The sequence below is a fragment of the Impatiens glandulifera genome, chromosome 2 (assembly GCF_907164915.1).
Source record: "Impatiens glandulifera chromosome 2, dImpGla2.1, whole genome shotgun sequence".
Classification (NCBI taxonomy): domain Eukaryota; kingdom Viridiplantae; phylum Streptophyta; class Magnoliopsida; order Ericales; family Balsaminaceae; genus Impatiens; species Impatiens glandulifera.
Genome location: NC_061863.1, coordinates 1,727,663 through 1,739,092, shown reverse-complemented (window position 1 = coordinate 1,739,092; position 11,430 = coordinate 1,727,663). Strand labels below are relative to the sequence as shown.

General features: G+C 30.9%; 4 protein-coding genes across 4 annotated transcripts; 1 reads left to right on the top strand and 3 right to left on the bottom strand.

Annotated features, from left to right (window-relative positions):
* The first annotated feature begins 366 nt into the window (after nt 1–366).
* Nucleotides 367–1,475, top strand: LOC124928164 (uncharacterized protein At2g34160-like). Its single transcript, XM_047468692.1, has 5 exons — nt 367–545; nt 632–680; nt 767–829; nt 921–985; nt 1,058–1,475. The coding sequence occupies exons 1-5, from the start codon at nt 429–431 to the stop codon at nt 1,151–1,153; spliced, it is 390 nt and encodes a 129-aa protein (XP_047324648.1). The 5' UTR covers nt 367–428; the 3' UTR covers nt 1,154–1,475.
* LOC124923660 (L-type lectin-domain containing receptor kinase IX.1-like) lies at nt 1,433–3,605 on the bottom strand. The gene is made up of 3 exons (XM_047463625.1): nt 3,161–3,605; nt 2,354–3,064; nt 1,433–2,286 (listed from the first exon to the last, which is right to left on the bottom strand). The coding sequence occupies exons 1-3, from the start codon at nt 3,588–3,590 to the stop codon at nt 1,433–1,435; spliced, it is 1,995 nt and encodes a 664-aa protein (XP_047319581.1). The 5' UTR covers nt 3,591–3,605.
* A 3,034-nt stretch (nt 3,606–6,639) lies between these two features.
* On the bottom strand, nt 6,640–7,410 carry LOC124926699 (putative lipid-binding protein AIR1). Its single transcript, XM_047466979.1, has one exon. It carries the CDS (start codon nt 7,373–7,375, stop codon nt 6,875–6,877), a length of 501 nt encoding a protein of 166 aa, XP_047322935.1. The 5' UTR covers nt 7,376–7,410; the 3' UTR covers nt 6,640–6,874.
* A 2,091-nt stretch (nt 7,411–9,501) lies between these two features.
* On the bottom strand, nt 9,502–10,177 carry LOC124926441 (14 kDa proline-rich protein DC2.15-like). Its single transcript, XM_047466668.1, has one exon. It carries the CDS (start codon nt 10,146–10,148, stop codon nt 9,738–9,740), a length of 411 nt encoding a protein of 136 aa, XP_047322624.1. The 5' UTR covers nt 10,149–10,177; the 3' UTR covers nt 9,502–9,737.
* Between the last annotated feature and the right edge of the window lie 1,253 nt (nt 10,178–11,430).

Here is an 11,430-nt window from a genome sequence, read left to right as displayed (position 1 = left end):
GCTTAGTTGGTTAAAGGGTTGTATTTACTTTGCTAGGTTGCAAATTCGAAACTATACCTATAGCATTTTTAATTTTATTTTTAACCGTTTTAAGTTTATGGGCGGGTCAACCCACAATTCGACCCAAGTATCTATTTACTCTCACATATATATTCAAATTAACCACAATTCTCGACCCAACAATCTAAGCATCATTATTTATATAGATTATAGTCTCCAAACATTAATGACTTATTTTGTATATTTTATTTATAAAATGGACCGATTTCTAGAGAAGTCCCATTAATAACTGTGGACCGGACCGGCCCAGCCCATAAAGAAAGAGTCCAAAATATTGGCTGTTAGCGAATATCCGTAAAAGGATGCAGTATAATTAGGGTTTCATTCTTCAACAGCAAGAACAACGAACGAGAACGAGAACGACGAATATGGAAGGAATAACTGAAGCAGTTGATAATTTGAAGATAGCGGATGCCCCGAAGAGGAATCGCATTCAGGTTTCCAACACTAAAAAGCCTCTCTTCTTCTACGTCAATCTCTCCAAGGTGCGTTCTCTACTACTTTCTTACATCTGTAGTTGTCTTGTGTTTGTAATGTCTCCATTAATCTTTCGTTTAATTTGTGTTTACAGAGATATTTGCAGCAATACAATGAGATTGAACTATCTGCGCTCGGAATGGGTAATTTCTTGTTCTGTTTGGGGGAAGACGATTGATTGTTCTTATTATCTCTATTTTGTGTTAACATGCACTTTAAATATCTGTAGCAATTCATTCTGTGGTAACAGTTGCTGAGATTCTCAAAAACAATGGATTTGTGGTTGAAAAAAGTGAGTACTTAAAATACTTCCATGAATACAAAACCTTTCTTTACAATGTCTTTTCAATTTTGAACTAAACGATTGTTCTATGAAACTAAAGAGATCAGGACATTGACAATTGACGTTAGAGATGATCCAGGAGCAAGACCTGTTCCTAAGGCAAAGGTAATTTGTAAACCCATTGATGTCTTTTAATTGCATCTTTGGTTGTAGAAAATGAATAGACTCCTTTTTCAGATTGAGATAGTGCTGGGGAAATCAGAGAAGTTTAATGAATTGATGGCTGCTGAGGCTGAAGGAAGAGGAGATGGAGAATCTGAGGAACAATCTTGATTCCTTGTCCATTACTACTGCAGGTTAGGTTGTTTGTGTGCAAGAAAATTTAATGACACTATTTCTCTAGTAGTCATTCTTTTGTAGGTGTACTCTGTTTCAACTAACTAATTTGCTTTATACTTATCAAGTAATAGAATGATTTCCAATAGTGTTATTTATCGAGTTTTCACCTCATTAGTTGAATGTATTTGTTGTTCCACAAAATTAGGCTTAATATAGATTAGTCTAGAAAAGTTCATTGAAAGACATATATATACTTATACAATGTTATGGACTTCATATTTGATGTAATTCATGATGCATGCTGATTGTTATTTCATCATGGGTAGATTCTAGGGAAGCCTTGTCTCTGATTATGTTGTTTGAAGTCGAAGATGAATTGAGAGTGAGACAAATGGAATCCGGCCTAGTTTCAGGTAAACCAACAATTGGTTCGTTAGGGTTTACAAAGATTTGCACCGCTTTCCTCATCCCTGGCCTAAACAAGTAGTCCGGGTGCAAGCATGCAAGTCCAAGTGTCAATACCCTTTGCGCTTGCTTAGGATCGTACTTGTTTTCTAGTCTTTTATCCACACAATCGAGCAAGTCACCCTTTTCACGAAATTCCCACACCTCATCTACCAAACCATTCTCGTCAAATAATCCTTTTTTCCTTTGACCACATACCACTTCCAAAATCACCATTCCGAAACTGTACACATCCGACCCAAGTGTGGCACGACCGGTGAAGCTAACCTCTGGGGCCACATACCCAGGTGTGCCAGCTATTTTAGTTGTGATCGCAGTTTCATTATGGAGAAGCTTTGCAAGCCCAAAGTCGCCCAAATGAGCTACGTATTGTGCATCCAACATTACATTGTTTGGCTTGACATCTCTATGGACAACGGGATTGTCACATTCCTCGTGAAGATAAAGCAATGCGGAGGCCAATCCTTGGAGTATGTTGTACCTCGTCGGCCAATCGAGAGACTTGCAGCGTTTTCCGATGTAGCGATCAAGGCTTCCGTTTGGCATGAATTCATAAACTAGGAGTAGTTCCCCGTGCTCATGGCACCATCCCTGTAGCTGGACCAAGTTCTTGTGCCTCAACCGCCCAATGGTACATATCTCTGCCAAATACTCTTTCTCACCTAAACATCAAACTTGATGAATGAGTAAAAAAACAAATTGTTTCAAAATGGGGTCAGAATGAGTTACCTTGTCTAGAAGTAGATGAAACCTTTTTAACTGCTATGGTGAGAGGAGGGTTTGATGATAGAACCCCTTTATAAACGCTTCCAAAACCGCCTGTCCCCAATAAATTGTCCTTTGAGAAATTCCGAGTCGCTTTTGAGAGCTTTCTATAGGGTATAAGCTTTGGGCCTTTAGCAGCTGCAATGAATGTCTCAATGTCTTGCCTTCTCATCATCTTTTCTTTCTTTCGCTTTCGAATTCTCATACCAATAGGTATACACATCATTCCTATTAATATCAAACCCCCTGTGGTAATGAAAAGCGTAAAGTATAACTTCTTCTCCTTCGGATCCTCTAAGGACTTGTTTGGAAGCTCTACGATTGAGAGGTTCCATGCTAATAATTGATGTGTTTCAACGAGAGGGCCCGTGGATGCTGTGAAACCCATGAATACAGAGCTTGGTACGGTTTTCTTCATCTTGATCGAGTGACTTAGGAAGTTTACTAGAGGGTCGCCTGCATATGCGGCCGAAACGTGAAGATTCTTCGACCATCCATCGTATTCGATTTGGAACGTGATGAGTTTACCACTCTTGAGATCAATTTTGATGTCGCTTAGACTTCTAACCTTGATGGGATATTTCACGTTCTTGATGTCGATTGCAACATGATTGTCATCTATGTCCCATTCGTTTCTCCATGTGTCTAATTCAATTGCCACTTGATGAAGGACACCTGAAGGTGTTTGTGCAAGATCAACACACGATAAACACCCGTTATTAAAAACTAATGAAAGGGTTGAAGAAATAATTTTAAAAAAAAATCCAATACCTTCCGTGGATTCATTAAAGATACCAATGTAAGAGCCATAGCTATTTTCCGGCGGCGGACCATTATCCTGGGCAATAATAAAAGACATACCGTCGCCGGAATCAATAACAGTTGGGTCCCTCAAAATCCTAATAGTAAAGACAGAACAGAAAGACGCCGGCCATGCTGGAACTGGTTGTCTGTAAAGAACACGGCCTATTTGCCAGGTGGCCGGCGGATCATTCCGGCGATAATCCGGCGTTATTTCCAAGCTTCCATTGGATACAGAAACTGGGCCGTAGCAGATTAAGTTGCTGGAGTTGTCATTGCAGATCTGAGGATCGAATTTGGTGAAGGATATGTTGAATGGTTCTTGGCAGATGCCAGAAATGGCGGAATTTAGTGAGGGAAGAATTAGAACAAGGGTTATTATTATTAGTATTAACATCATAGCTTTTTATTTTTTTTCCGATGATGATTTGATGAGGTTTTACTAAAGTTGATGATGAACAATAAATATGTATTATGAATTGGGTAAATCTTAAAGTATATACAATTTGTTGTCATTTTGCTTCTTTCTCTTAAAAGTTTCAACACAATATGCTTAGATTTGTCCTTGAAATATGATTTTACTTTTTGTAAGTAAATCAAATGTCTATCAACACAATTTGTTTGATTTATTTATTTATTTATTTTTTTGTGTGCTAAGGTATCGATACTAATTTTATTTGTTTAATCATTTATGTCAAAATTTAATCTGAATTTGATATGTTTAGTTGTAATTGACCAAATCCGACTCGATTCAACCAACTCAACTTAAACTCAGCTCGATGTAATTAATATCAAATATCTTTAAATAAAATAAAATTATAAATTCGTTTCATTTCATATTGTAAATAGGTTGACAGGAATATATATATATATATATATATATATATATATATATATATATAATTGATTTGTTCACCTCAATTTAAGCTTCTTCAAAATAATAATTTTTTTAAAAATAATAATTTTTTTAAAAATAATATTTTTTTTAAAATGAAATCACATTCATGAGAATTAGGTAAGCTTCTTCAAAATAATAATTTTTGTTTTTAAAATTGTAACGAAACTTGAACTCATCAATTTTTTCTTTTAAATTTTGATTAGACTATTTACTATTTGGCTTGATGATTATATTTTACATTTTATGGATAAAATTTTTTTCATAATGAACTATGTAAAAAATAATTATTTTATAATTTCTTTACACTAAACTATGTTTTGATGCTATATTGGACCACTATTGAACTTAGCTATTTTAGCCGTCCTTGTGAGTTTTTTTTTTGTAATACTTTATTCTAGATTTTTCATACATTTTCTATACCCTTTAGTTATTGCTTTAGAGTTCTTACACCAGATTCATGGATGCATCACCTTAACCTAGATCTAGGAAGGGGTGGACCAAACCGCTAAATTTGAACAAAATGATCGACGGTATTTAAAGCGACCGAACTAATCTCAACGATTCAATTGGTCGCGATCCAACTGTTAATCCTGTCTATAATGATTAGAAATTAAAAATTATGCATAATATTTTGGTTGTACTCAATAGTTAATACTTAAATATATCTTAATTGTCAAGTTCTTTAAATATCTCTCATTCATTAATTTTTTAATCATTAAATTATAATATTATTAAAAATATAAAAATAATAATAATATATTTTTTTTTAAATAAAGTAGGTTTTATATGCATTTTATTAATATTATTATTATTGTCCCATTTTAAAAAATATTAATATTATTGGGGCTATTTTTTTTAGACGAGATTTTATGTATATGTATATTATTTAATAACGATTTTTGACGAAGGAATAAAATTGATTGAGCTGATTAAACCGATAACAACTTGTGCATTTCGTTATAACGACAAAATCACGCCTTAAATAAACTATGGTAATGGGTTTAGTTATTTTGATTGAAAATAGAATATGAAAATAAGTATAAATTAGTTTGTCCAATAATAAAATCAATATAATGAATGTCTCTTGTTAGAAAAACATACGAAAAATGAAGTGTTTTAATTAATGTTAATTCAAAAGTGGGATTAATGCTTTGCATTTTGAAGCACGGCCATTGATTTAAATGTGCATAAGTTGTAATTGACTAGACCAGCAATTAAATGCATTAAGCCTAATTATAAAGGTTGTTAATGCATTATTACTAATATGTGGGCAGATTGTATTTCATTTTCTGCCGTAAATACTTTGCAATGAATGGCCAATTAATATTAAATTTTATTAGCAATCATTTGGTGTTTTGTTTTATTCTAAATTAATGATACCAAGACCTTTTTAAACATGGTATTAGAAATGTTTTAATTGGAAAAAAAAAATTATGGTTGTATTTTGAATACAAATTTATGACCTCACCGCCATGACACATTTTAATTTTCGACGTTTTAAGTGAAAATTGAATTTGTGAATTTTATTTTTTTAAAAATATTATTACTGCTTGAGTTATACGAGTGAGTTGATTAGTAGTGTATATATATATTGTATGAATTTTTAGGGGTTAGGGTTGGAGGAAATGGTTGATCAAGATGGTCTATATGGGGGTATTGGGGTGGAGGGGAGGAGTTTTAAAATTCTTCCCTAACTTCGTGATGAAAAATTATTCTCTTAAAGTGTTTTTTTTTTCCGATCGTATATGTGATTTTATATATATATATATATATATATATATATATATATATATATATATATATATATATATATATATATATATATATATATATATATCAAACTAATATGATAAAAAATAATTAAACAATTTTTTCATTATATATAGAGAGAGAAAATAAGATATTAAATATAAAATAAATAAGATATTTATTTCTAATAATATTTAACCATAACATTCTAGCTATTACTCATTGTTAATCATTATAATAAATAACTTTAACATCTATTAATTAATTGACACTCATTTTAATAAATTTGATCATTTAAAAAACATTAGTTATTCAAATATTTTATTTAATCCACATAAAATAATTCAAATGAAAAAAAAAATTGAGATCATAATTATAACTATCGTGCTAACTTTCTTAATATAAAAACAAAAATAAAAAGATGTAACAACTTTTTATTACAATCTTTAAGCTTTCAAAGAATTTATCTATTATCTTGTAAATGTTTTCATTTACAAAATATACTTCAAAAATGATTTCTCTCCAAAATTTCAATAAATAAATACAAACTTATGGGACCACAAGAGTAGCTAGGAATAATCGCTCTCAATGCCATCTATATAAAATGCATATATATATATATATATATATATATATATATATATATATATATATATATATATATATATATATATATATATATATATATATATATATATATATATATATATATATATATATATATATATTTAAATGAACTAATATAAATATTATTGCCGTAACTAGTAGGCCATATTATAATAAAAATTTGTACAATAATGACTTTAAAATGAAAAGAAGGATTACTTCTTCAACATGAAACAACAATTACATGCTCCGTAATACTAATTAAAGCAAATGAGTTTTTGCTTCTTACAAACACATAAATAAACCACGCACATTAAACTAAAACCACTTCACACAATCACTCAACGCCAAGGCGAGAATTAATTCATCGTCGTAAAACTAGTTTGACAATGGTTCTAGGGTTCACCGTCGCATATTCTCATTCCCCACACTTAAGCACATTGGTAGCCCGAAGGAAGGTTCTTTCCACATGCATTAGCAAGAACACTAAGAGCAACGGGCACCTTCAAGTTGAGTCCAAGTGCATTAGCCTTAATGACGGTACATAAACAAGCAGCAGCCTCGAGATCAGACAATCCTTCAAGCAAGGTACAACATTTAGCATATGGGTCTCCCCCGATTACCACATTGACTAGACCAAGTACGTCAACACAAGCCCCAAGTTTGAGGGTGTCCTTAGGGCAAGAAGGGTACACCGTCGGTGGTTTTACCGTTGGTGGTTTGACCGTTGGTGGCTTGACCGTTGGTGGCTTGACCGTTGGTGGCTTGACCGTTGGTGGCTTGACCGTTGGTGGCTTGACCGTTGGTGGCTTGACCGGCGGTGGCTTCTTGGTCGGAGTGCATGGAACACAAGCGGTAGCGAAAGTGGAGAAGAATAGAAGAGAAAGGATGAGAATGGTTGTAGAAAGCTTCTTGTTGGTGTGAGTGGCCATGGGGGAAAAGATGTTAGATTTACTTGGTTTTTTAGGGCTTAAGGGGGTGTCCTATTTAAAGAAGGATTGTGAGGGTGGGATGGGAGATATGGGGCCGAGTTTGATTGTGTGGAAGATAGTTAAAATGAAGGATATGCTTTGTAATTTTGTACTTGTTTGGAATTCTTTGGAAACTTTGTCCACTTCCTATTTGCTACATAAAATTACCTTAATGTACATTAAGCCTTTGATATCATGAATGGGACTAATTGTGTTGCTTAGGGTTCAACCCATTTGTTAGATGATTAGTTAGAAATAAAGTTGGTTAAAAAATGTCTAAAATATCACCGGTTGAAACGAACTACAAACTTAATCTATCGTCAAACAATGAGATAAGAATATCGAGATCGATGTATTTTAAAATGCTCTATGATCTCATTCCAACTTATGATTATGTTCCAATCAAATAGTCTACTCCACGAGAATCATGAGCGAAATCTATTTTTGATGTAATCGAGATCATATTGTATGTATAACTCAAACAAACTTTTTAAAATCCGAAATAGTAAGGTATTATCTATTTATTTATTTTTGTAGTAAATAAGTTTTTTGAGTTACATTTTTTTAAAATATTTTTCAATTAAAATCACATATATCTTATAGGTAAGATGAGTCTCATAATATTCCTTCAAACTCTAAAGTGAATTAAAAATATTATCAATTTAAGTAATTTAAGGACCAAATAGTTCAATAAATTGATATTGGGCTCTTTTCATTTTTCTTTGGCTAGTTAATTTCTATCTTTTATCCAAGAATTGAAATATCATACATGGCTAGTTGCTATTTGCCAGCTTTGTGGGTTACATGTAAAAAATATAAATATGCCCCTAGATTTCTTGATTCTGTTATATAAGTCTGAAGTTTTTTTTTATTAATTTTTATTTATGATAATGACTATGAAGGCACAAGTTAAACTTGGGTGTGTTTAAAGGCTTTAAAATTCTTAAAGTTGAGATATTTGAAGATTATAAAACTTCAGGGGCCTATATCAAAATAAAAGAGAAATCATAATGGAATACATTAAAAGCTTGAGGGTATATTCTATTAAAATAACATTTTAAAATAAATTTGTAGTTTTGATATGATATTAAGAAAATGGTCAAATTATATATTTTACAATAAATAATAAATTTTAACTTGTGATAATATTTCAATTTTTGTAAGCTAAAATTGTAATAACAAAATTTTTACAAATTAAAACTTACACTACAAACAATGAATAACTCATATATACATATTCAACCTAACAAATAAATTTAAAATTAAATTAAAAATTCACAAGACCTTGATCAAATTAGGAACACTATTTAAAAATAGTCTTAAGCAAAATCAAAATATTTCTGAAAATTCTTGCTTCTATAAATACTAGGAGGGAGAATTTGGGGACCAAATGAGAAAAGAAATATCCTTACAGATTAAGATAAAATAAAATATTTTTTGTCTTTTCTTTTTTATATATATTTTTTTCTAACCAATAATGTGATGTTAAATCATTCTCATTCCCTTTTCTAAATTTCATCTCCAATCCCTCCTCTTATATTTATATATTTTACGATCTTATTTATGAATCTCGCTTCAAGAATTAAGTTTTATAGAAATTGTTTTTTTACTATTCAACAAAGATAAGTGAAGAAATATTCAAATAATCCATAATACCCTATCAATTGCATTAATTAAATTATCAATAAAATATTATTATTATTTTTTAAAAAAATTATTGTATGTATATATATTAATACATTTTAATTATTTTCATCAAATAAACAAAATTTTCATAATATCAGTCACAACAAATTTATATTAATACATTCTAATAAGATGAGTTTTTTTTTTTTTTTAATTTTACCAACAAAAGTTGAATTTATATAATTATAAAAAAAACTCTAGGTACTGCCAATGACAACAAAAGGGACAAACAAGCTAACAAAATAATTGAAGTATTAGGTTTAGCAACAAAATCCAGCAAAATATTAATAAACCAATACAACAGATGAACAATTACAAGAATGAACTATAAATATTAGGTGGGCATAACTTGTAGGTCCTATTATAATAATTAATTTTACAAAAACGGATTTTAAAAGAAATTAAAAGAATATATGATATTTTATTTCTTCAACATGAAACAACACTTACATGTTCCATAAATCTCAACATAAACATAGAATTATTAAGACATAGGCAAATAAGTTTTTGCCACTCACAAGTACATAATTAAATACATCACTCACATTAAACTAATTAAATCCACCACACACAATAACTTTCGACCAGGAAACAATTAACCCACATCCTATTTTCATTCCCCAAGCTTTCTTACATCTTAAGCGCATTTGTATCCCGATGGAAGATTCTTTCCACATGCATTAACAAGAACACTAAGAGTAATGGGTACCTTCAACTTGATTCCAAGCGCGTTAACCTTAACGACCGTGCATAAACATGCAGCAGCCTCGAGATCTGTCAATCCTTCGATCAATGTACAACATTTGGCATATGGATTTCCCCCGAGTACCACATTGACTAGCCCAAGGACATCAACACAAGCCCCGAGCTTGAGGGTGTCCTTAGGGCAAGAAGGGTACACCGGTGGTGGTTTGATGGGCGATGGCTTAATGGGATGTGGCTTCTTGGTCGGAGCGCATGGCACAGAAGCGCTAGCGAAGGTGGAGAAGAATAGAATAGAGAGGATGAGAATTGTGGAAGAAAGTTTCTTGTTGGTATGGATGGCCATTGCAAGATCTTAGATTTACTTGGTTTAGGACTTAGTGGGAGCTGTCCTATTTAAAGAAGGATTTTTGAAGGTGAAAAAAGATTATATGTTTTGTAATTGTGTACTTCTTGGATTTTTTAAAATTTCCAACTTTTGTAAGTTTATTGTGAAATTACAGATTCATCTCGCATACTTAACTAATTAAGTCTTTAGCTTAATAGCTTCTTTATTTAAGTTGGGTTATTTAAATAACTTCAACTTTGAATACGTCGCATTGAACAACAAAACATTAATAAAACACTAATATAAAGCATGCTAATACAATCTAAGATAGTAAAGAAAATTAAAAAATATTTGAGATTAAATTCTATTTCGACACTATATTGAAGAAACCCAAAATAATTTAATGTATTATCTAATTATTATTTTTAACTAAACTAGCATTTAGCCCGTGCATTTGCACGATTAATAATATAAATCTAGTATTTTTAATTTTATTTTTAACCGTTTTAAATTTAAAGGCGGGTTAACCCACAATGCGACCCAAATATCCAAATTAACCACAGCTCTCGACCCGGCAATCCGGATACTTTAAAAATTAAGCATCATTATATATATATAGAGAGAGATTAGTTAGTTAAAAATTTGAACTTATATTAATATTAAAACGTCCCGCGTTTATCAAATTTGGTGTTGAATTTAAAATATAAAGTCTTTGTAGCCTAGTTGGTTAAAGAGTTGTACTTGTTTTGTTAGGTTGCAAGTTCGAAACATACCTCTAGCATTTTTAATTTTATTTTTAACCGTTATAAATTTAAAGGCGGGTCAACCCACAATCCGACCAAAGTATCCAAATTAACCACAGTTCTCGACCCGGCAATCCGGACACTTTAAAAATTAAGCATCATTATATATATATATATAGATAAGTAATGATTTAAAATTTAAAATTAAATCACATATGCTATATATCTAATTAGACGAGTCCTATAATATTACTTTAAATCATGATTTGAATTATAAAATCATATAAATATATATATATATATATATATATATATATATATATATATAAAAGAAAGTAAGTTAAATTCGAAAATTATTATAAATATAGTTAAAAATTAACATAAAGGACCAAAAATGTCAATAAATTAATATTGGTTTTTTTTATCTCTCTCAAAGAATTGAAACATCATACGTGGCTAGTTGCTATTTGCCAGCTTTATGGGTTACATGTTACAAAGAATATATATAATTTCGACATAAATAAACCCCTAAACTTTCTCAATTTTAATTTATAAGT